Here is a 24,569-nt window from a genome sequence, read left to right as displayed (position 1 = left end):
AGCCTATTAGATTGGGCCTAAATAGATAAACATATTTTTGAAAATTTTAATTTTCAATTTTGCAAACCTTTCCTTAAAAGCCTAACGAAACATTTATGAGGATTTTTCCTCCTTTCTAAGTATGGCCAGCTACCCCATTTAGTTTTCCTTTAATATTCATCTTTTCCAAATTAGCCAAGATCTCAACTAGGTCAGGATTATTGTTGTAATTAAATTATTACCAGAATATCCCTTCCCATGAACAAGAAGTTCATAGCGTGTTGTCTCAAAAGATTTCGCCAAAAGAAACTATTAGGGAGGATAGCCCAAGTGGGCCAAACCCCAAATTGGGCAACACCCTGAATTTTACCCCTCCCAACAACAGCCCTTATTTTCTTTCTTTTTTTTTTTCTTTTTTTTTTTTTTTGCTTATTTATTTTTATTTTTTTATACGCGCTGGTAGGCTGTGGCACACAACATTGAATAATCAATTTTACGACGTTACTCGTGTTTTGGTGTGGAACACGTTGTTATTGAAATGTGTGCTTCCAACTGTCACGACATTATTTTGTACTTATTGGTGTCAGGAATTTTCCCACTATCTAAAGGAGCCAACAAAAATATCTACTCATATATTATTAACTTGGAAGACAAGATTTAAAATTGGAAAATGGTTTTTCTACAATAAAAGTGTGCACGCGTATCACTCCTCTTTTAAATTAAACAAAACGACAAATGGAGGTCATATGAAGAGTTCATATAGAGGGCCATTTTGTATTCTTGATTTTGTAACCGTTGAATACAATAATTATTAATTTTTACGTTAATAAAAGGATTGCGTAACTTAAAAAAACAAGTTTAAAATAATTTAAGAAAAAAATGTGATTTTATTACTTCAGGTATTGACCAACTTTTTCTGAAAAAATAAAATAAAATAAAAATATTGTTAGATTCTGAAATTCTTCGATAGTTGTAACGATCATAAAAGAGTGTTAGTCACATATGCGCTATTATTCTAAAATAATTAGCCAATTAATATCTCTTATAAATTACTCATTTTCTATATGGGCTATGCAAATTCTCAGTATGGACTGAATTGTTACATTAATACTGTTTTGGATTTAGGACAATTTTCAATAGAATTTTTCTGTTGGTTCCGGTTCATCCTTGTTCAAAGCATCTCTATCGACGTCAAGTACCAATTCGCCCTTGTTCGGAATGATGTCATCTTTGTTATGGTTCACCTCTGTTCGAAACGATGACATCGTATGCCACGCCAACTTTTGGTTCATCTTTGTTCGGAATTGTTTGTTTTGTTGGAGAGAGAGAGAGAGGGGCTTCTGTGGGTTCCGACGATTAGGTGGTTGTCTTTTTTCCTTGATTTTATCTTTCCTCAGTTTTTTTGGGCAGATCCAACGAGGGTGCTGGTCTTTTGCTATGAAAGAAAACTAAAAAGGTGCTCCTTTGTCATTGGTTTTGTTTTTTTATATAAAATCTGGTGATTTCAATATTTCAGGTTTAATGTTTAGTGCGTATTTAAATAATATGTCAATATCTAATTACAGGTCGCATTTTCAATAAATTTGCTAAATAATTTTCTTAAGTAAACCAACGACAAAAAAAAAAATCTCATATATAAACTCCACCAAAAACGCTTTACAACTTTGTATTATATAAAATAAAATTAAAACACGTCAAAATCATTAACAAATATATCCGTAATTGATTCAAAATAATTTAATATGCCTACAAAAGACAATAAAAATAGCATTATTGCAAAACATTAAAATTTAAAATCAAGGAAATAAGTAGCTGACACCTCCTATTTTGTTTGGTGGGTTTTGGGCCAGGGGCATTCTCGTCTAACAGAAAAAAAAAATGGTCCGGATCTGGCGTGTGGGGCCCACAATCTACTCGGCTCCCAATCTCTCTCTCTCAAGCCTGTCTGAGTCAGCAACATCTTATCCGTCCACGTCTCTCCCTCTCTCTCTCTCCCTCTGCTATAAATACCTGTTCTCTCCACCATTTCAAAACCCGTCCATTTTCGCCCAACTCTGATTATTAACTCTCTCGCGTCACTTCTCCACTCTCTCTTCCTCAAGCCATGGATTCCTGCAGTAATTCCCTTATCGATTCTACTTCTCCTTTCGATTGCCTCATCTTCGGTAACTCTCTCACAAATCTCTTTCTTGTTTTCTGGTTTTCTATGAAAATATTGTCTGACTGTTGTTTGGGCTTCTTTGAGACAGATTTGGATGACACTCTGTACTCTTCCAAGACTGGAATTGCCGAAGCTCTCAGGAAAAACATCGATGGTACGAAATTTCATATATTCATCACATTTAATTAATTCATTGCAATCTTAGATATTGATCATCTTTAATTTCTTTTTGCAGATTTCCTTGTGGAGAAATGCGGATTCCCAGAGAGCAAGGCCTCGACTCTCCGAGCTGAGCTTTTCAAAACACACGGCAGCTCCCTAGCTGGTTTGCGGGTAATTCAGCCTTTAAACTCTCCGAAAAAAAAAAAAAAGAAAGGAAAATCAAAATGGGTTTTTCTTTTTAGCTGGCAATTTGCTCTGCCTGCGATTTTCTTCTGAGCAATCTCTGTATTTGTCACAGGCAGTAGGCTATGACATCGACGCTGATGATTACCACAGGTTAGCAGAGCCACAGAGAGAGAGTCTTATTCCTCTAATCACCCATTTTAACTTTCAATAGAAATTCTAGTCGTTGAGTTGAACTAATCGAAATTTGCTTTCTCTTTCTCGTCCGCTTTATTGACCACAGTTTCGTACACGGGAGACTACCCTATGATTTGATCAAACCGGATGCTCATCTACGAAACCTCTTGCGTAGCATTACTCAAAGAAAAATCGTAAGCTCAAAATTAACCTCGATTGGACCCAATTTTTTAATTAATTCTCGTACATTGAATTTAATCTTTAACTAATGAGTTTATTTCAGATATTCACGAACTCGGACCGGAATCACGCGGTTAAGGTGTTGGATAGGCTCGGATTAAAAGACTGCTTTGAGCAAATCATATGCTTCGAGACCATGAACCCGAACCTCTCGAGGTCAACCCGGCCCGACGAGTTCCCGGTGCTTCTGAAGCCGTCGATGGACGCCATGAAGATCGCGCTGGATGCTGCTGACGTTGATCCTCGGCGAACGGTACCCCCGCGAATTACACACTATAGATTCTAGTAAAGTCGTTTCATTTTCCATTATAGTATAGCCCGGTTAACGATGTCTGTGCCCTTTTCTTTTGAGCAGTTGTTTCTCGACGACAACGTCCGTAACGTCGCTGCTGGAAAAGCCTTGGGTCTCCGAACCGTTCTGGTAATTCCACGTTTCGTCCGAAACATAAATTAAATCGGTTTAATTTATTAAACATGCTTAGGGAAACAAAAAATCGATTGTTAAGGACTAAAGTCCACCGGCACCCAACGTGTCAAAGATTGTCTCGTCTCAGACGTCACATCGAATGAAACAATTAATTAATGTCTTACTTACTTGAGGCCAAATGATAAGAAGTGTTGCAATTAATGCAAGGATTAATTAAATATATATGGAGCCCACAATATATTAAATAATGTATTAATTGCCCTTGATTAATTTTATTATTATTATTTCGTGAAGGTTGGAAAGACCGTGAAAAGCAAAGAAGCCGACTACGCATTGGAGACTGTCCACAGCTTGGCACAAGGAATTCCGGAACTATGGGTAAGCGGAATGGATGGTGGTGATCAAAGGATCAGCCGTACGAAAGGCGAGATTGATTCTATTATCGCAATCACGGCCGTTGGTGCTTAACTGGTTCACGATCGATCAAGACGTTCAAAGCGTTTGGGTTGGGGCTGTAGATTGCAATCGCAGTCATGTAGATCTATCTAAATGTATGTGCATATTTGTTGATATATATGAAAACGTGGTTGTCCATATAATGGAGCATGTTAGGCCAAGTGTATGGTTGTAATAATTTCCTTTTTCCTAGAATTATTAATTATATTAACCCGAGTGTATGCGCTGTAACTCACAATAATGCTTTCCCTTTTCTTTTCAAGAATATAAATTAATGCTTGTCTAACTCAAAGAAATAAATATAAAATATGCATACTTTTTCTTTGTTCTTTGGCCGTGTTGAGAAGCTTGATGTAGCTTTATGAACAAATCATTATTTTATTCCACGCATTATCTTCTCTTTGCTGTTGCCCCAAAAAGGTACGGGAAAAAGATATGCGCTACTAACTTATCATTTAAGTTTTAAAATAATTAATTAATTAATTAATTAAAACTCAGTTTGAAAAAAATAAATTAATTAAAAATCAGTTTGTAGACATGCATTATTGTCTCGACAAGATAGATGAATGTGATGCGCGAATTACGAATATACACTTTGTAATTGATAGCAGTTGTGAAAAAGATGAAGGTTGCTTTCTTTCCTTTTTATTTCTTTTTTTATATTTCCCGTGCTGAGGGAGGGTCCTTTCATTCATTAAATATTTACCAGAAAGATCATATTTTAATAGTTAAATGTTGATTGATAAGGATTTTAGGCAGTCAGAACCTTTAAGTATTACTAGTTGTTGAAATAATTCATATCTTCAACTCAGCCTTGAGATGGTTATGAGCTTTTGGCATTTTTCATAATTATGCATGTCAATAGATTGTGATAGGGAGGGTTGGTAGGTATCACAACATGAATCACATGATTCGACCAAATCTTCGGATTGGGTGCTTAGGGGATCGAATTCCACCCAATGGGTATATATATATATATAGTCAATAATGAAAAAAAAAGAGATATATACCAGAGATCCAAAAAATGGAAACGGAATGAGCTATTTAACAACAAAATTCAAACTAAAAAGGCAACACAAGAAAAGAAAGAAAGAGTAGACAATGGATCCAAAAAATAAAAATAAAAAAGCCGGCCATTCTAAGAGTCGCACAAAGAGATAATCAATGGCAAATGGGGTATGTGACGAGCCCCAAATAGAAAAAGCAACAACCACTGTGAACAGTGACGGAGCCTAAATTTTTGTTAAGGGGGTTCAAGATTTTTTTATACATTTTTAAGAAAGAACAAAAAAAACTAAAGTTTAACAATAATTGATTAGAAATATTGAAAAATATAACTAAAAAATTCACTTATTGTTTAAAATATATAAATGTAACATACAATTTATTCTGTCACTCCTAACCTTTTACTTTCTTTTCTTTTTTTTTTTTTTTGAACAAATAGCATGTGCTATCATTAATATTGCAAACAACCATAGGGCTTACAGCTTGAAAATAAAGGACAAGACCCCCCATTCTTTAAGCCAAAAGGATCTGACAAGACTTCTAACCTTTTACTTTATTCAATTATCTTCGACGAGTCTTCATAATTGGTTGACAAGATTTATTATTATTATTATTTTATTTTGTAGATATGTCATTCAAATTTAGTTTCTATCACTAGGATGGTAATAAAAAAAACAATAATAAAAAAAATCTTAAGCAAAGATATGTTTTTATATTTGTTAAATTTACCTCGGTACGACTTCATTTAGAATTTGATTGGACCATAATAGAATCATTGCTGTTCTTCATAATTTCAAGTAACTACAATTATATATTTCATACAACTAATATATGTAAGAAAAACTATATAAATTAATAACAATTAATTTAATTGAGCAATCTAACTTTAAAAGCTTAATCAAAACTAAAGTTTGATTACATACTTGAAATTTTTTTAGAATGAGAAATTTTCAAAAAACAATTGATTTGAATTGTTAAACTGAAAGAAAAAAACTTTAGAATTTCGAAGAAGGCTAAAATTTGCAATTCTCAATTTACAATTTTGATTTTCATTGTCAATGACCATATCTATTGTTCAGCTTTTCCTTCTAGATTGAGGCCTTAATATACTTTTTGCTTTTCTCTCTGTTCTTTCTTTCTTTCTTTCTATTTTTTTTTTTTCAAGTATATACTTCTTCTTTTTTTTCTTCTTTTTTTTTAATTTTTATAGATACTTTGAAACAAAACTACAACAAAGCAAAACTATGTGGAAAGAAGCCTGCCACCTCTAGAGGGGGAGGTCTTTACCACTTACAATAGGAACAACAAAGAAATGAGGGGGATAGATGGGAATGCTACCAGAAAAGAATCTGGTTGCGGCCCAATGTGCCACATAATGGGCACAGAAGTTTGCACTTCTTACAATTTTGTTAGCTTTCCAAGAGGAAAAAGCTGGGATGGATCCTAACGTTCTCATAATTAGGGAAGAGATCTTCCAATCTTGAGAATCAGCAGGATTTTGAAGAGCTGAAAGTACAACTTGTGAGTCACTTTCCAGAATAAAGTGATCTAGTTGTAGCGATGACGCCAGTGAAACCGCTAATTTGGCAGCAAGTGCTTCACCATAGTTTGGATGACAAGGAGGGGAGAGCTGAGATACCATATGAAGAATGCAACCTTGGGAATTTCGACAGACTGCAGCTTGCATCGAGAAAGAATCTATGATTGCAGTATCAAAGTTGATTGTAATCCATGGTGGTTTAGGAGGTATCCATTTGTTAATCTCTATAACAATTGAGAAAGATGGATGCCAAGTATTATAGTGCTCCAAAGTAGTCAAATTGATATGTTTGGAGATGTGGTGAATATCAATGGCAATTCCTTCATGATGAGATTTGTTCCTATAAAACCATAGAAGGTCACAAGCCACTACTGCAAAGATTTGAAACTTGTGATGATTTGATGAAAGGATATTGAGAAAAGTCCCTGGAGAAATAATCTGCTGAACCCAATTTTGCAGTGAGATAAAGGTAAAGGCTGAAGAATCCAGGGGCCAAAATGAGTGCCTCCAAACAAATCGTGCAAAAATGCAGTTGAAAAAAAGATGATGAAAGGAATCATCACCTAATTTGCAAAGCGAGCATGTTGGCAATCTATTTGGAGAAGGTAATATGGAGTTGACTCTAGAAGTTGTAGGAAGGATATCCCAAGCAATTTTCCACAAGAAAAGTCTCAGCCTGTCATTCAAGTTTAGTTTCCAGAGGCTTTTCCAAAAAGGTTGAGATGAGGTAGACACCAACTCAGGATGATTTAGAGCCATGATAGATTTATAAGCTGAACCTATTGTAAATTTTCTTGATGGAGCAGGAGTCCATAAATATTTTGGAAAAGTGGAGGGGTAAATGTGAAGTTTGAGAATTTCTTGAGCAGAAAACTCATCAAACAAGGAATAAATAGTAGAGACATTCCAGTGATGGGTTCCAGAGAGGAAGAGATCTAATATAAACAGGGAAGGGAACTCTCAGTTACCTGGATGCTTCGGGAGTGGCCTAAAGTTTGGTAAAGTGGGAATCCAAGCAGTAGTCCAAATAGGGAAATTAGAGTTCAGGGAGACCTGGAGGCACGCTCCCGAAGCGAGTGTTGATTTGCATTGCAGTATTCCTTTCCATAACCAGGAAGCATTTGAGGACTCTGGGGAAGATAGAAAGGTACCATAAGCTAAATATTTCGCCTTAAGTTGTTGGACCCAAAAGCTATCAGGATTAGATAGGAGCTGCCATCCAAGCTTTGTAATCAAAGCAAGGTTGATATCAAACATATTTTGAATGCCCAAACCCCCAAGATGGCGGGGAATGCATATAGATCGCCAAGATTTGAGAGATAAGTTTCGAGTTTTCCCTTTTGGAAATCCCCACCAAAAATCCTTGAAACATTTATCCAGAGTTGCACACAATGACTTAGGTAGCAGAAAAGTACTCATAGTATAGGAAGGGATAGAGGATGCAGTAGCCTTAATTAGCACAGTTCGGCCAGCTTGTGATAGAGTTTTGGCACGCCAACCATCAATTTTCCCGTGAACCCTTGCCAGAATAGCTTGAAAAGCCTCTTTTTTTGATTTTCCAATGATAAATGGAAGTCCTAAATACTTGGCTGTTGCTGCAGTAGTTTTAAACGGAAAGATGCCTGTGATACTATGGATGGAGGCAGGTGAAGTATTTTTGCTAAATAGAATCGAAGATTTAGCACTATTAATAGCTTGACCAGACCAGCAGCAGTAAAGGTCAAAACAATTCCTGATGGTGGAGGCTTCAGAAGAGGTGGCCTTTGTAAATATAGGAAGATCATTTGCAAATAAGAGGTGAGTAATGGGGGACCAATTCCTTGCCATTTTTATACCTTTGAGAGAGCCAAGGGAAAATTGCCGTTGAAGTAGACGTGAGAATACTTTCGTTCCTAAAATAAATAGGAATGGTGAGAGAGGATCACCTTGTCGAAGACCACGAGCTGGATTGAAGAGACCAAAAGGGCTACCATTTATGAGGATGGAAAAGGATGGCAAAGTGATGCAGATACGAATCCAATTTATCCAAGTAGATCGAAAACCCATTTTTTCTAAGATGGCAAAGAGAAAGCTCCATTCCATACGGTCAAAAGCTTTTTCCATATCTAATTTAATAGCCATGAGGCCACCTCTACCTCTTTTCGCTTTCATGGAGTGGAGCAATTCATGGGCAAGTATGGTATTATCTTGAATATTTCTGGTTGGTACAAAAGCGGATTGGAGAGGGGAAATGAAATGATGGAGAAGAACTTTGAAACGGTTTGCCAGGATTTTAGAGATGATATTGTAAATGATGTTACAAAGGCTAATTGGTCGAAAATGGTTGACAGTAGGAGGACCCAATTGTTTTGGAATAAGAGCAATGAAGGTGTGGTTTTGTTCCTTAAGAAGATGATTTTTCATGAAAAAATCCCAAACACTGCCAAGGACAACATCCTTAATAATACTCCAATATTTTTTGTAGAAAAGGGCAGTGAAACCATCTGGCCCTGGTGCTTTTGTAGATCCTATGCTTGAAAGTGCATCAAAAATTTCCTATTCAGATGGGATGAAGCAAAGAGTGTTATTTTCTGCTAAGGAGATAGAATTCTCAAACAGAGAGAGAAATTCATCCGGGCAGGGTGGTGTGGATGTGGTGAAGAGGGAAGAGAAGCAGTTCCCAATAGTATTGCGATCAGTGATCCATGCTCCTGTAGAAGTTTTCAGAAAATCAATGGAAGATCGCCGCCTTTTGATGAGAGTTGAAGTATGAAAGAATCTAATGTTGAGATCTTTACAAGTGAGCCAAGTTTCACGAGACTTATTTCGCCAAAGGGTCTCTTCATGTAGATAAAGTTCATCCAGAGAGTTATGAATCTCCCATTCCTCATTATGGCAGCTGGAATCATGTAGAGAGCACTGGATGGCTTCAAGCTGATAAGTCAAAGAGCTAATACGCTGCTATATATTTCCAAAATGAGTAGAATTCCATAACTTAAGAGCAATCTTGGTGACTTTCAACTTCTTAGCAAGAATAAATGGTGAAGAACCCACAACATGGGGATTCCAAGCAGAGGAAATAACATCATGACAAGAAGGGTCCTTACTCCAAAATTCCTCAAAACGAAAAGGTTTGGGAAGATTGGAATTAGGAGTGGCAGTATTTAAGATCAAAAAGTGATGATTCGAAGCATGGGCAATGAGATGTCTAACTGAGAAGGAAGAGAAAAGATGAATCCATTTAGTGGAAGCAACACCACGATCTAGTCTTTCCCGAATAAGATTTCTGCCATGTCTATGATTAGACCAAGTAAAAGGTGAACCAGAAAATCCCAGATCAACTAATCCATGCAAATTCAGAAAATCTCGAAACAAGTCATTTGAAGAACAAGAAAAAGGCCAACCCCCATATTTTTCTGTTTGGTCCAAGATGCGATTAAAATCTCCAATACATAACCACAGGCCAGAGTAGTCAGAACCAATACTAGCAAGAGATTTCCAGAAATCCGTATTGTTCTTATTGTAAGGAGGCCCATACACACAAGATAAAATCCAAGGATTATTAGGAGGATCAGAGTAACACCAAGCAGATATAGAATGTTTATTGGTTACAAAACATCAAAGGTCAATTCCACTTCGCCAGGCCAACAGAAGTCCACCCTTAGAGCCAACAGGGGAAACATGCGCTAAAGAATAGAAACCAAGACGATGTAATATAGGACAAGCATCAGAATGAGAAGTCTTAGTTTCGGAGAGGAAAATAACATCAGGAGAATGTTTGTTAATCATAGCCCGGAGGCTACGAATAGCCGAGGGACGGGTCAACCCTCGACAATTCCAAGAGAGAATTTTCATGGCGAGAGGGCCAAACGAAAACCAGAATAACCAATGTAAGACAAAATTAGAAAACACAAAGGGCACCACAGCAAGTCCAAAAACCAAGTAAACAAACAAAATCCAGAGTATCCAATGTACCACAGCAACTCCAAATACCAATCAAAACAAGCAAAATCCAGAATATACAGTGTAAGACGAAAACAGAAACACATAGGCCACCTCAGCAAGTCCAAATACCGATTAAACGAACAAATCCAGAAATTCCAGTGGAAGAAAAGAGAGGGATCAGGAGGATTTCAAACCTGGTGGAAAGAATCAAGAGAACCCAAAGTGTGTACCAAGATGTTTCTCGCCCCAAGACAGCCGCCAAAGAAACTTTGAGTCACCACTCGTCGCAAAATCAGCAGAAAGCAAACTCAAACAGAACCTCAGGTGGAAACCAAAAGAGGGGAGAAAAAATGATAGGGATTTCAGTCGCAGTTGAAAGAAAATCTCATAAGAGAGGATAATATTACTGATAATTTGGTTGAACCAAAGGAGAAATTTCCACAGAAGAAAGAAAAAATTACAAAAAATGAAATAGGTTAGTGACCTAATTTTTCCTTACTCTCGGTAGAGAGAAGGCAGAGGTTTTTCTCTAGAGAGAGAAACATTTTTTTTTAGTCATGGCTTATTGAGTAACATGAAAGTCGGGCCAACGAAAGAATCTACGAATTATAATACTCTGGGAAATAAAATTAAAAAAATCGTGTGAAAATCTTCTTCTAAACGCAAGAAATGAAAACAGAAAAAGATAAGTGGATACTTTAGAGTTTAGACTTTTGTTGTTAATCGTGTTATGCTGTGTTGTCAGAAGAGTTTAAAGGTTTGAACTTTTGAAAAGTCTTTAGAGTTTGGTCTCTCAACCAAACCCACCAGCCCACTAACATTTTTCTTTTTTTCTAAGCCCACTAAAGCCTCAAATGAAAGAATCTAAGCCAACTTGCAAAAATAATAATAAGAAAGAAAGAAAGAAGCTAAGGCAGTGATCCACAAACAGTCTAACGACAAAAATTTATTTAAACAATGTGTTTAAAGGACATCGTGCTTGTTATTATCTTTTTCCCTATTTTCATCTAACCTAAACCTAAAATCCTGAAATGCTGAAACTGTGGCAGAAAAATTTCCAGACATCCCCGCTACTTGAATCATTTGCCCCTAGATTTTGGTGACTGGGTTTCGATTGTCCCTAATCTGCAGTTAAGGGTGGGCAAACAGGGCATTTAGAGGATTTTCTACAACATGTAAGAAAAAAATTTGGAGGTTGAGGGGGACATATGCCTCTTCTCGACTCCCCTGGCTCCACCCTTGACTGTGAAGTGGTTGTTGCATGGGAAGTAATGCCAAAAACCGAACGGGATCCGTTGACAAAGAACTTAACCAAGCAATTGTCCAAGGAGAGGACCAATGGACACAAAGAGAAAAAGAGGGAGAAAAACGAAAGAAACAAAGGGACGAAAACAATGAAAACAAGGAGAGGGGAGGATAATGGAGGCCATACCTCTTTCCCATGAGGCACTCATGAGAAGGTGGAGATGAAACACAAAGGGTTCAGACCTTCTCTCTAGAAGGGAGAGAGAAGCTTTACATTCTTAATACTTATTAATGTTGGTAGTTGTTTATGCGTAAAATATTTCATACAAATTTTTTTTTTTGTATTTTCAGCATTCATTGCTTCAATGCGATGAAATTAGAAAATCAAAAAATCTTGTTTACCTCCCCCTATATTAGTGTCATTATCGTGACTGCTCATTCCACACTCATTATCCTTTTTTTCCCTCTCCGCTTGGAATAGGATTTTCTTCATTTCAAGTAAAATGGGGACAAACCATTTCATAGTCTAGTTTTTATTTTATTGCATCTAACCGTATACATAGTGTCACTTCATTTCAAAATTTAAAAAATATAACAACATATTTACTATGTAATAACATATACACATTTAGATTTGTAAAATCTCATTCAGACCATAAAATGTTTTTCCCTCTATTTACACTTAAAAAGCTTTGTCTTGTAATGGTTCCTCTCCTTCCCTTATTACCTCATATTTGTTGCCATCAATGCTTCATTTATGATGCTGAAGCTTTCGTTCTCCTCAAGCCCTTCCACCCACACAAGAAGGATGTTAACAATCTCTCAGTCCACAGGACAAAAGATGCGAGGTTGGTTTGCAAATGAAAACCCGAAGCAAAAGTGTAACATGCCTAGAGTTTATACACTATAGATTTTTTAGAAGGCCCCAATATTATAAAATTATTATTTGTTGTTACCATAATTGAGGGTCTTAATTTGAGATTATTAATTAACTTTTTACCATACTTGTAACAACGTGCACTAAATTAGGATTTAGGACACCCTAAGTTATGCATAAGGCCTCGTTTGGTTCGCAGAATAGGCCGCTGGAATAGAATGGTTATTCCTATGGAATAACTATTCATTAGTTTGGTAGGGGTATATTCTATGGAATAGTTATTCTCATTGGAATAGTTATTCCCTTACGAAGATAAATACCTATTCCTCTAAAAAATGAGAGAAATAGTTATTTCTTGGGGTAAAGACGACATTTTTCAAAAAAAAATAAACTCATTTTTTATATATAAAAAAAAGTAAATCTAAACCCCAAAGTGGTTGGCCGACCACCCCAATGGGTGGTCGGCCAGCCACTGTGGAGGGCCAGGGGTGGTCGCACCACCCTTGGAATGCCTCGGGGGGACCACTGAGGTGTTTTGGGGGTGGCCAGCCACCCACCAGTTTATTTCAATTTTTTTTTGTTTTTTATTTTTATTTTTAAAATAATAATATAATGTAGGGTTTTTTCAGTAATTTTTTTTTTTTAACTCCGATTAAAATGTGTGAGTTATTACCAAACAAAAAAATAGGAATAGCTATTCCATTTTACCACATTTTATTCCTATGAATCTCTATTCATTTTCCTAATGGAATGGTCATTCTGCAAACCAAACGAGGCCTAAGTATTTTTTATAGAATTGAATTAGTCTTAAATGTCAAAAGATGAAGAAAAATTGGACATTTGGACACTTAGGATAAATTTGTGTAGACCGATTGATCGAAATTTTCATGAAGTGTTCCAACAATATATCTTAGGAATGTCCGAACAATGCTTTAAATGTTCGAACAGTGGCAATCTACATGAAATGAAATTTGACCATTTCAGCATTGGCTCATGGAGGAATGAATATTTAAGGGCCAAGGTCGAACCCTAGACCCTATTTTATTGCTCTTCAGCCACCAGACCCAAAGAGAGAGGAGAGAGAGAGAGAGAGAGAGAGAGGAGGAGGAGGAGGTGAGACTTTTGGAGGGTTTTGGGTTCCCATCTTCAAGGAAGGTAACCCTAGACCCTAAGCTTGGTTCTATTTCATGGTTTAGACCTTGCTTAATCCATGTTTAGTTTCTGATTAATGATTATTTTTGTGTGTGTGAGAGAGAGCGGTTGTTGATAGAAGCTTTAAATGTAATTTATTGTAGATTAATGATAATTATAGGGTTATGGTCTTAGAGTGTAGATATATGTGCATTTGAATTGTTTTAAGGTAAACCTTGACTTTTGTAAGAAATAATGGATTTTTGGGAGAAAGATTTAAACTTTGGTGTTTAGGTTCTGTTTTGAGGACGGACTTGTGCTTAGGGTAGAATAAGGAGGCATTTTTGGGCCTTAGAATGTACTAGATAGATCAAAGGTATGATCTTTTGGAGTTTAAAGGTTTATGTATAGATACCGTTACAACGGTCCGAGCACAGTCCGAACAGTCAGACATTCCAATGGTGCGAAGATTGATCAAAGGGTGGGACTGTCTCAACAGTTCCTATGTCGTCCAATGATCTGATTGGCGAACTACCTAGAAGTTTAAGTTCTAGATTTGAAGTTAAGTCTAAATGTGCAGCTAATAGTAGACTCTTTTGCAGACAAGGAGCTGGGATTTATGAAGATTACCAAAAAGACTTGTATAACCAAGGTGAGTAAAACTCATGCAAAAACTATTTACCGACATTTTGAAGTGTGTCTATTTTGATATTAAAAGTGCATATTTTATACATTTATGAAATAGTATGTGATTTTAATGTTATGAACATTGAGTTTCAAATTAAAGCTTATGGTTTTGAAAAATGAATGATTTTGTGACTATCAATGCTATTTTACATGCATGGAAATGAATTAATAATGTGCTCGTGTAACATGATCACCTATATCAAATAATGCGAAACTTATTGTGAAAGAAATATGTAGCATGTGCATACTAGATTATACAGACTAACCTTATGGCCTAGTTGATGAGTGTGTGAGTTTCTACCTTGGATTCGAACGTTATTGTGACAGGCACAGCCATCCATGGACGGCGGACACTACCTGCAGCAATACTAGTTGTATGAATCACCCGAGGTTATACCTGGTTGGACAACTAGTGATGGCTTGCTATGTAATTGCCTTAGACATAGGGATTGTACCAGATGTCATCCGAGATGAGGGAAAGGGCACTGTGTGTGTGTGTGCTAGTTGTATGAATCACCCGAGGTTATGTGTGTGTGTGTGCTAGTTGTATGAATCACCCGAGGTTATACCTGGTTGGACAACTAGTGATGGCTTGTGTGTGTGTGTGTGTGTGTGTGTGTGTGTGTGTGCGCGCGTGCGCGCGTGCATGCTAGTTGTATGAATCACCCGAGGTTATACCTGGTTGGACAACTAGTGATGGCTTACTATGTAATTGCCTTAGACATAGGGATAGGGATTGTAGCATATGTCATCCGAGATGAGGGAAAGGGCACTGGTGTGTGTGTACTTGTGCATTATGTAAAATTATTTGGTTTCATTGCATAAATGTGTTTCACATGTGATCTAAGTCGTGAACTTACACTTTTATCTTTTCCACATGAAAAACAATTTTTTGTTTTATTGAGAAGCTAGCTAGGTTTTGAGTAAGAATGACCTCGAGGCAGATACAGTCATTTGACGTAATAATATTAATCTGGTTATGGCTTGATGACTCATTATAGGATTTCACAGGCTGCTCGCAGTGTGTGTGCTTGTGCATTATGTAAAATTATTTGGTTTCATTGCATAAATGTGTTTCACGTGTGATCTAAGTCATGAACTTACACTTTTATCTTTTCCACATGAAAAACAATTTTTTGTTTTATTGAGAAGCTAGCTAGGTTTTAAGTAAGAATGACCTCGAGGCAGATACAGTCATTTGACGTAATAATATTAATCTAGTCATGGTTTGATGACTCATTATAGGATTTCACAGGCTGCTCGCAGTATTAGCGCCTTTGGGTGAGGTTGTGGACTTATAGTTTATTCTGATTTTGACGAGTTTAGATCTACTTTATGGTGGTAATATATTTTGTGTAACGTTTTTAATTAATGTGATGGCTCTTAGTAGATGCTCTAGTTATAATGATTAATGTTGATAGAATAAAAGAAAAGTCATTTATTTATGCCACTTGTTATTCTAATACTGAGGAGTTGAGGTAATCATTTCTGGTTATTTACATATTAAATAAGATCAGAAGGTTACAATGACATTATAAGTTAATTACTATTTAATTAATTTTGGCAGTATTATAATATTAAAGTTGAAAAAAAAAAACTTTTATTTTACCATTATTTGTTGGGGGCCTCAATTAAATACTATTTATTAAATTTTTACCAACTAAATTATACAATTATTAATTGAGAGTCTTAATTTATTGAGGGCTTTAAGCAACCACCTAAGTTGCCTAAGGATTGAGCCCACATTGCAATCACACCTACATCTACACACACATCACTTCACCTTTGCTTTTATTCATGAATTGAGGTTTGTTTTTGTTGGGCTTTTTGCGTTTTTGGGTGCTTGGTTTTGGGTATGGTTTGGATAACGAGGGGTCGATGGCAATGGGTTTAGTTTTTGATAGTTGGCCTTTAGACAAGGATGGCCGAATTTATGAGCTTCGACTTTTGGACCTCTGAATTGTGATGTTAAGGAGAAGGTGGTTTTTCTTTTTTGGCATTGGATTTCTATAGAAATGGGTGTGATACTCAAAAGTAACAAATAAATGAACAATTAAACATTATTTATTTATCTAAATTTTTAATAATTTGGTTGCTTAAGACTAAATTGAGAAAATAAATTCATGAGAAAGTTTGACAACATATCTAAAAAATTTCAAGAAGTTCCATGTGTGCCTTGATTTCTTCAAAAAAAATTATTACAATATCTATTTTTCTACTTTTTATTATAAATAGACGAAGAAAAATGATATTTTGTCACCTTAATTATATGACACAATTACTGACGACAACTCTCTTTTTATCAAATTCAAAAATCACACCTCAAAGCCAACACCCATCAAATCAAAATTTTCCAATCATATATCCAACAATTTCACCCCCAAACTAATTCTCAATTGGGTGAAACTAATTTGTCTAGAAGCTTTCACACAGCCCAGGGAGAGCACATCCTCGGCTGCGGCCAACCCCAATATATTATATTATGGGCTCACTAGAAAACTCTTCAAAATATCAATCTCCTTTGTAGAATGAAAAAAAAAAAAAAAAGCATATATTTTTGTGAAGAATAATAACAATGTCAATGTGAATAACTAATTGAAAACTTGAAAACTATCAAGAAATGTGTTGGGGTTGGACTTGAATTGTTATAGCGAAGGACGGCCATACAAATTAAAAATGGGTTCTTAATTTTAAATCCTACAACTCGGCATCAAAGATGGGTAATTCCTTTTGAATTATTATTTTTTTTATTTTTAATTTGTTGGTTATTTTACATATATATATATATATTAATTGTCTTCTTATTATGCTAGCTTTTCACAGTTAAAAGTTTCTTTAATTTGATACAACATAGGCTTAATTGCATGGACAAACAAAAATGAAGATACATGTGTTTTGGATGTAGCATAGCATCAATTGGAAAACAAAATAAAGTTACAAACATTAATAACAGTCATATAATCATAAAATACATCACAGACAGCAAACAAAGCATGCATCCCCACACCTCACAAGTCATACACTTGCTTGCCGGTGAACTTGACCTCAATCGGGCTCGCGTTCTTTCCGATTGACCGGAAGTTCACTCCGACGCCTTGGCGGCCTGGGTTGACCTTCTCCGGGTAGACCCCATCCTTGGGGTGCAAATATTGGACCTCCCCGTTAGGGAACACCCTGTAAAACTGGTAATTGATCTTGTACTTGGACCTCAGCCTAGTCCCCAGTGCCAAGCACTGCTCTTTCCTAGCCAACTTCAGCAGGTTCGGACCCTCCCTCATGATGGCTGCACCGCCGGTGGGCATCTCAAAGATTTGTTCCTTGGGAGACTCCCATGTGATCGCATAAAATTCTTCGACTTGGGCCTTGCGGAGCAAACCCCCCGTGCTGCCGCCGAAAATTGGTGAGGGAGTGCTTGGGTCCAACTCAGGTGGGGTGAAGCCCACCGGAGCCGCTTCCTTTTCTTTCACACAAGCAGTTACCTTAACTGTACGCTGTGCCACGGAGAATTTGAGTGGCTTAGGAGTAGTGAAGGACAAGGTTGGTGATTGCTTCCATGGCACAGTGACACGGTCGCCGGACTTTGAAGCGGAGATGGGTGGGGTGAAGAGGGAGGCTTGGGTTGCCATGGCCATGAAGGGGTTGGAGATAAGGTGGTGAGTATGGTTGATTGTCTCAAGGTTGTGAGGGATCAATAGAAGTTGAGAATGTTATTGAGGGAGAGTTTGTAGGATTTTGGATGGGTGGTAGGGATGTGGGTGTGGATAAGGCGATATGGCTTGGACCAATTAGGATGTCTGATTTTGATACGGACTCTCTAAACCTCAGCTTCTTTTATTTTCCTTTTATTTTATTATTATTATTATTATTTTGTTCTTGTTGATGTGGAGTGAACTCAAAACGGCATCGTTCCAAAATATAGCACTCACTACCTTAAACGACAAAAGAGAGCCTGCCTGATCATGGGCTTGGGTAAGGATCCGGGCCGATCAGGCCTTTCTACATTTACTTTGGATTCATTGCCATTTTCGTACATAGAGTCCCATTTCTGCGCAAGGTGTTTAATTGTGTGCGGTCTAAGGTCTTTAATAGGGTTATTCCGATTAAGGCAAGTAGGTCAAAATTGGAAGATATAAAAGGTTAAGGGTTTAAAATTGAAAGTGTTGGATCATTGCATAAATTTTTCCACCTAGATTCTCCTCGTTTGATCCCTTTTCTTTAAAGAGTTGATCTTTTTTTAAGGGTGCTGGATTTATAATAGACAAGAGGAAAATGATTTGTGGGAGATCGAAACTTTCCCCCAACATCCATTTTTTATTAAAAAAAAGGTTTTTAATCAAAAGGGGGGACAAGGCATTAAAGAGAATAATGATTTTCCTTATATAGGTGGCTTCCTACATATGTTTTTTGTCGGTTAAGGTGGCACCGAATTACGGTATCATTAGTCAGAACACCTACAGATTGGGCTCCTTCAGATAGGCCACCCTCAAGCATGCTACTCTCGAGTGGAGAATTATTGGATAGGTGCAAATAAGCTTCAATAAGTCCCATGGGCCTCCAATAGACCTTAATGGGTGCGTGATATTTCTCACTACCATATTAAAACCCTATCCAATTATATGTGGAACCGAACCAATTCGAGAATTTATATGAATATATTTGAACTTTCATTTTTTTTTTTTTCCCTTTAAAACAGTAGATTTAAATATCCTGCCACAATACAATTTAACCAATTACTTAAACTCCTCAAGTCTTGTTAATAAGAATAAGAATAAATATCATAGGCAGAACTTAATTACACATTTCTTAATGCCCCCAAACCATTAGTGTTTCCAAACTTAAGTAACTTCCTCATATTTCCATACCTAGTGTTAAAGCATTATAAGCCTGTTATTATACATTGCATCAACATATAATATTAAAACATTTGGTATCACTATTCATCTCTATCACTTATTGAATATAGAATTTAATTCAGGTTAGTAGGGAAAATAATTCAGATCTACAATTAATCAAAATCATATCCTCTACTTTTCTTTTCTTTTTTATGAAACAGCCTTCTATATTGCTAAAATTCAGTACATAATTTTATTTTATTTTGTCTTCATTCACTATTTCTCAGGATTTCCTTACATTTTTTTAGTACACTCCACCTACCAATAAATATCTATTGTTGAAACTTTTATCAAATAGATCGATTATTCTGTTTATATTCCATCCATTTTTTAACAAATTACTTATGAAATGTCAATTATATTCTGATACTTAATGGTGCATGGAGCAATTTACCCGCATGAATTAAAATTAAATGTAACAATTATATGGTATAATATCCAGATATTTGGAGAGAAATTTTGCAAACCTGCAGATATATTTCATACACAAGAAAAACAGGTACATATATTACAAGATAAAGAGGAAAAATGAGGATACAAAAACCTACCAGAAAATCTTTGAATTTAGCACTAATACTTTCTAAAAGGTAACTGCTTCAAAAATAGACATTTAGATTGAGATGCTGTTGGGAATTCCCTTGCCAGTGAGCCCGCCCTGTTTAGAGTAATCTGAGGTGTTAGGATAGAGCAAGGTGTAAGGCAGCTTGACTGGCCCAACCCTATTTTTCCATTTGCTGTCATTGTTCATTTCTATAATTCTGTTTTCAATTGTCATCAGCTTCTCTCTAAATCTCTCAAATGCTGCTAGTGCTTCAGTATCTGAAGTCCACTCAGGCGTATCTCTCTGCCCAAGATAAATCTCATCAGTTGAATGCCGGGACAAAATTTCTATCAGTGATACACCAAGGAGGGTTTGGAACTGGGCTGTTATTGTTTTCAGGAAGGCTAAGTCAGGGTTTGACTCAAGCTCTGCATACTCAGGGGTGCCCGGCTCGGGCATGAAGCGGCGGCTTACTGTCGGGCGATTAGGGAGGTAGCCAGCATAAGGGTATTGCCCAAAATTGACAGCTGCATGGAGGGCAGAAGCCACCCATATGATAATGGTGCAGGATTGGATAAGCTCGGCTTGTGTCTGCATCTTAGGCCACCAAGGCTCATCTTTTTTGTCACCATGACCCTGATTGCGGATCTCCATCCACCATGATTGGAGTTCAGAGTCGTCTTGGACCATGTCATCAGTTGGGTAGTAGATAGAGCAATATTCACTAACCCAACTCTTTATTGCTGACCAGATCTCCAGCCCATCAGCAGCATAGGGATAATCCTTTATAAGAAGTCTGAGGCCATGGGGGTAGCTCGAGTCTGGAACTGCCATTCCTCTAAATGAAGCAAAAGCGGATCAAAATCCATTCCGATCAAGATCAAAACTATCGAAATCATAATTTAACGGAGTTTTGCTCACCTTATGAGGAGATCATCAGGTAATGCCTGTTCTGTGAACACCCAGTTCTTATATACAAAAGAAGACATTTCCATGGCGAATTTAGCTGGGAAGACTGTTTTCTCAAGCACACCACCGGCATTGATGAGTATCTGCCGAGCCAAGGCATTTATGTTCATTGTGTCCCGGAAATGGGGATGCAAAAGCTTATGTATTGGGTGGAGCACACTCAGCTGTCTATTTGTCGCAATCACAAATGGCTCTATCACAGCATGGGTGTTCAACCTGCAAACATAACCGGAAGCATTTTAGAATGCATTCTAGATTAAGGTCAAGCTTCTATCATCATCTGCTACCATGCAGTGTGTTTTTTCTTAGGCATCGTACCAGTGGCTAATAAGCTGATGGTAGCCAGAATCATTTACAGCAGCGTAAGCTTTGGCCAGCTGCCACACCGAGCCTTCAACACCCTTTTCTGCTGGCGTGAAGACTTTGCTGACTGCACCACGATGCTCCCCTTGTGGATGTGGAAGGCTTAACTCAATCGCCAACGGCTTCAATGTCCCGTCATCTTGCAGTAGAAGTAGGGTTCTGGAGGCATACGTCTTTGTGGTAGTCGAGTTTATTCTTGTCAAGTATGGCATTAGTGCATCATGATGATCTAATATAAACAGCCTACTGGTTGTGATTGCCTATAACAACAAAATAGATATTAGCTGTCAATGTAGAACAGAGTATAGTAATGTAGATATATATATAGTCAGGAAAAATATGAAGCTTATTTAATACTTGATCTACAGTCTGCCCATTCAGGTTGTTCTCTATATGCTCTTCTCTTATTGCACTGTTTTGATTCCCATATATTTTAGGGTCTAGCTTGCTGGTTGGGGGAAATTCCTGTAGACAGCATTTCAGGGAAGATGTTGAAGCAGAAATACCATTCAACATTATTAATCAACTAATCTAGTGAAAGTTGTATTTTACTTGGAGGCGACGGATGATGACAGGGTTGACTCCAGCAAGCATTTCTCGTCCAAACTCTTCATCTGTCCTCCAGGCAGACTTATTATCTGCAATTGTGCCATAAAAAATAAAAAATAAAAACTTTAGGATTCATGGTTAAGAAGTTTAAAGCATCAAATGCCAAGTGAAACAGAGAAAAATTCTACACATACCTTTGATCACATCAGGCACTGGGAATTTGAGGAATTGCTCGCCATCATTGCGAACGAGTTCCTTCAGTAGCTCCCAAGGAAGGCATTCCTTAATTTTACCAAGTGTGGGTCCATTGGGTAGCTTAATACCCCCTTCATAGAGATTAAGTACATCTTGAAAGGTGTCAAACTCATTAATGGTTTTGTCGAATAGAGATTTAATCTCTGGGAGTAATATCTGAAATAGGGACTTCACAGCATAGGCAATAAAATCTGAGAACTTCAAGTGGTCGAACCGCTCATCTCTTGGAACATATATGTTAAGACTTAGAAGTGGCAATCTGCTTTCAGTGCGGGGATCTGTCACAATGAGAATATCAAGCTGCTGACTCAAAATGATCAAAATCATTCTTCAAAAACACCTAAAAATCATTCATTGATTACATGCCTCATGCCATTTGAAATTCTAAAACCACCAATTTAGACTTGTCAAAGCAGCTTTTAACAACTGAAAAATGAATATTGTTTATATTTCTAACCTTTTTTTGTTGGTTTTCGACCCGTTTTCCCTCGTCTGGGATAGGGATACTCATCTGATCCACCAAGAACAGGGCGATCATATTCTGCCCCTTTGCCTGGGCTTCCCAAATCATTGTAGTAATCATAGTCATAGACTCTGTCCCACTCCTTAAACTTCCTCCTCTCTGATCCATTTCCACGTAGATTTACTAGCTCTTGTTCCCTATACTTCCTTAACAGCTCAGGTGTTTGACATGGAAGGTAGGTCTAACACAAAGATTATAAGTTTAGTGCTTTTCCATAAAAGATAGTTCAGCCATAGAAACAAAAAGTAAAGCATATGTAAGCACCCATTAACCATTAATATTAATATTTAAATAGAGAATCTTAATTTGTTCCACATTTATTATATCAACTCAAACTCATATTACCTGGTTTGAGAAGAATACACGGTTGTATTTGTAACGATGTTGGGGGTAAATCCAAGAATTGCAGACAAAATGCACACGGCCGTGCCCAACAACATCTTCTAGAGTGACAGTCTTAAGGTAAAACTGGCTGTGGTGATGGTTTTTGACAATGAATGCCCCAGGAGCACCCATGGACGCATCCCAGTCAAATGTAACCGTGAATAAAACTTCTCCTGCCGTCAGTGAAGTAATTGTTGAAATCCATTTCTCCATGTATGCCACCTTTCCAAGCTTCCCTCTCAGTCCATTCGCTAAACACAACCCAAAATTTCAGTTTCTTAGCATCTTACTCAGCAAGATCAAAGAAAGAAGCAGTGCTAGAAAGTTGTTCAAAAAAGCTACTTGATTGAAATTTCACAGTACAGTTTGATTGGGCTCTACTTAAATGTTTTCCCAAATCAAACAGAGTAACACATGATGAAATTAAAATCAACAACTTAAATTTAGTTACTATATATTGATGGCATATGATGTTTTTTGTTTTGTCTTAGTCCAAGACGACCTCTGACAAATGCACCTGGAGAACACAAGAAGATGGAGAGAGAGAGAGAGAGAGAGAGAGAGAGAGAGAGAGAGGGTGACCTGGGTCGGGATGAGTAGAGCTGATGAGCTGCAGGGAGACACCCTTGCCCAAGAACTCATGAATCCGATCAAAAAACGAGGCTTTCATGTCAGTGGCGTCCAACACGTTTTTCTTCATTAACACCACTGTCCCTTTGATCTTCTTGCTCTCACCCGCCTTGTGAATCTGCTTCTTTTTGTTCTTGCCACAAAACATTTCCATTATTTTCTTTACTATCTCTGAACTGGAACAGACTGCAATCCAAATCAGCAGCGGAAGAATTAAAGGATTGTAAGCTTTAAGAGAGACTGGGAAGCCAATATATATATGGACAAAATCTTCAAGAAGATCGGCTAGCCATATTCTACATGGCTTCACTGCTACATGTAATAATATAGTTTTTTTTTTTTTTTTTTTTTAATATATATAAATTTTTTTATTGGTTTCCCTGAGCTCTTGACTTGGGAGACCTGGGTCTTCGTCTTGCCAAGTTTGTGGCTCCGTTTATGCAGCTCTTCAATATAAATTATGCCCACTATATGGTGTGGGGTCTGAAAGGAATTTTTAATCTTTATCTTTGAATAATTAAAGAACCAGCCCAAAACAAAAAAAGAATAATTGAAGGAACTGATTCCACCTACGCAACTTCACTTCTTATGCTACTTTTGAAAATAAATTAATAAAAATGTTTTTTTTTATTTTTTATTGGCTACTATTTTTTTTTTCTTCCTTTAATTACAATATGTATGCATATGCTGAAATATATTTAATGTATGTCCCTGTTAGCATGGTCTATTTCACACTTGTCTTTTTGTTAGGTACCGGCCATTGTCTTTTTCACCCTTGTCATTTTTTTTTTTTTTTTTTTTGTTACAGAAAAGAAAGAAGAGAACGAAAAATATAAGGATGTTCCTTCCCATTATCCAGCAAATAAAAATTATAACTGGAGATGGTCCCCAAAAAATGAATTGGCAAGATTGTGCATCATGGAGGAAGACCAACTAATGACAGAGAAGTCAGGGAAGAAATCTTCCAATCTAAAGTTAAGTTGATGTGATGAATACAAGGTGTCCAAGACATGTAAGACAAAAGCTTAGGTGCGCAGTCAAATAACAATGCAGAAGGAACATCCTTACAAGTCTTCCAAGCAGAAATTATGAGAGGAAGGGTGTACATGCGCATGCGGTTATCGATTATTGTCTCCATTATTAAAATTCATAACTGCACCGAATAACCGTTTTTTTAAAAATGAACATTTTGAGCCTATTTTGACGTTTTAGACATTCCTTCAGCCTCTTTTCAAGGCCTACTTAGATGGAGTAATGTTATAAACCCTC

The 24,569-nt window shown here is 36.9% G+C and overlaps 3 protein-coding genes across 3 annotated transcripts; 1 reads left to right on the top strand and 2 right to left on the bottom strand.

The window, feature by feature from the left end:
* Window positions 1–2,012: 2,012 nt before the first annotated feature.
* LOC133858947 (uncharacterized) lies at window positions 2,013–4,001 on the top strand. Its single transcript, XM_062294394.1, has 8 exons — window positions 2,013–2,144; window positions 2,229–2,294; window positions 2,376–2,473; window positions 2,601–2,638; window positions 2,769–2,856; window positions 2,946–3,155; window positions 3,258–3,323; window positions 3,624–4,001. Exons 1-8 carry the CDS (start codon window positions 2,084–2,086, stop codon window positions 3,795–3,797), a joined length of 801 nt encoding a protein of 266 aa, XP_062150378.1. The 5' UTR covers window positions 2,013–2,083; the 3' UTR covers window positions 3,798–4,001.
* A 13,072-nt stretch (window positions 4,002–17,073) lies between these two features.
* Window positions 17,074–17,908, bottom strand: LOC133882408 (photosystem I reaction center subunit II, chloroplastic-like). Its single transcript, XM_062321576.1, has one exon. The coding sequence runs from the start codon at window positions 17,824–17,826 to the stop codon at window positions 17,203–17,205; it is 624 nt and encodes a 207-aa protein (XP_062177560.1). The 5' UTR covers window positions 17,827–17,908; the 3' UTR covers window positions 17,074–17,202.
* Window positions 17,909–19,543: 1,635 nt separating this feature from the next.
* On the bottom strand, window positions 19,544–23,603 carry LOC133882403 (probable linoleate 9S-lipoxygenase 5). The gene is made up of 9 exons (XM_062321564.1): window positions 23,253–23,603; window positions 22,632–22,921; window positions 22,221–22,467; window positions 21,703–22,041; window positions 21,512–21,597; window positions 21,317–21,424; window positions 20,915–21,219; window positions 20,549–20,812; window positions 19,544–20,465 (listed from the first exon to the last, which is right to left on the bottom strand). The coding sequence occupies exons 1-9, from the start codon at window positions 23,452–23,454 to the stop codon at window positions 19,697–19,699; spliced, it is 2,610 nt and encodes an 869-aa protein (XP_062177548.1). The 5' UTR covers window positions 23,455–23,603; the 3' UTR covers window positions 19,544–19,696.
* Window positions 23,604–24,569: the final 966 nt, after the last annotated feature.

The sequence above is a fragment of the Alnus glutinosa genome, chromosome 1, assembly GCF_958979055.1.
Source record: "Alnus glutinosa chromosome 1, dhAlnGlut1.1, whole genome shotgun sequence".
Classification (NCBI taxonomy): Eukaryota; Viridiplantae; Streptophyta; class Magnoliopsida; order Fagales; family Betulaceae; genus Alnus; species Alnus glutinosa.
Note: the sequence above shows the minus strand (reverse complement) of the source record. Positions and strands in the feature narration are given on the sequence as shown.

Coding starts and splice junctions, on each gene's coding strand:
- LOC133882403 (XM_062321564.1), bottom strand. CDS start 23,454: ATGGAAATGTTTTGTGGCAAGAACAAAAAGAAGCAGATTCACAAGGCG. Junction 22,042..22,220: donor TCGAAAACCAACAAAAAAAG/GTTAGAAATATA, acceptor TCATTGTGACAG/ATCCCCGCACTGAAAGCAGA. Junction 21,425..21,511: donor TCATCATCCGTCGCCTCCAA/GTAAAATACAAC, acceptor TGCTGTCTACAG/GAATTTCCCCCAACCAGCAA.
- LOC133858947 (XM_062294394.1), top strand. CDS start 2,084: ATGGATTCCTGCAGTAATTCCCTTATCGATTCTACTTCTCCTTTCGAT. Junction 2,474..2,600: donor GCTCCCTAGCTGGTTTGCGG/GTAATTCAGCCT, acceptor TATTTGTCACAG/GCAGTAGGCTATGACATCGA. Junction 2,857..2,945: donor GCATTACTCAAAGAAAAATC/GTAAGCTCAAAA, acceptor AGTTTATTTCAG/ATATTCACGAACTCGGACCG.
- LOC133882408 (XM_062321576.1), bottom strand. CDS start 17,826: ATGGCCATGGCAACCCAAGCCTCCCTCTTCACCCCACCCATCTCCGCT.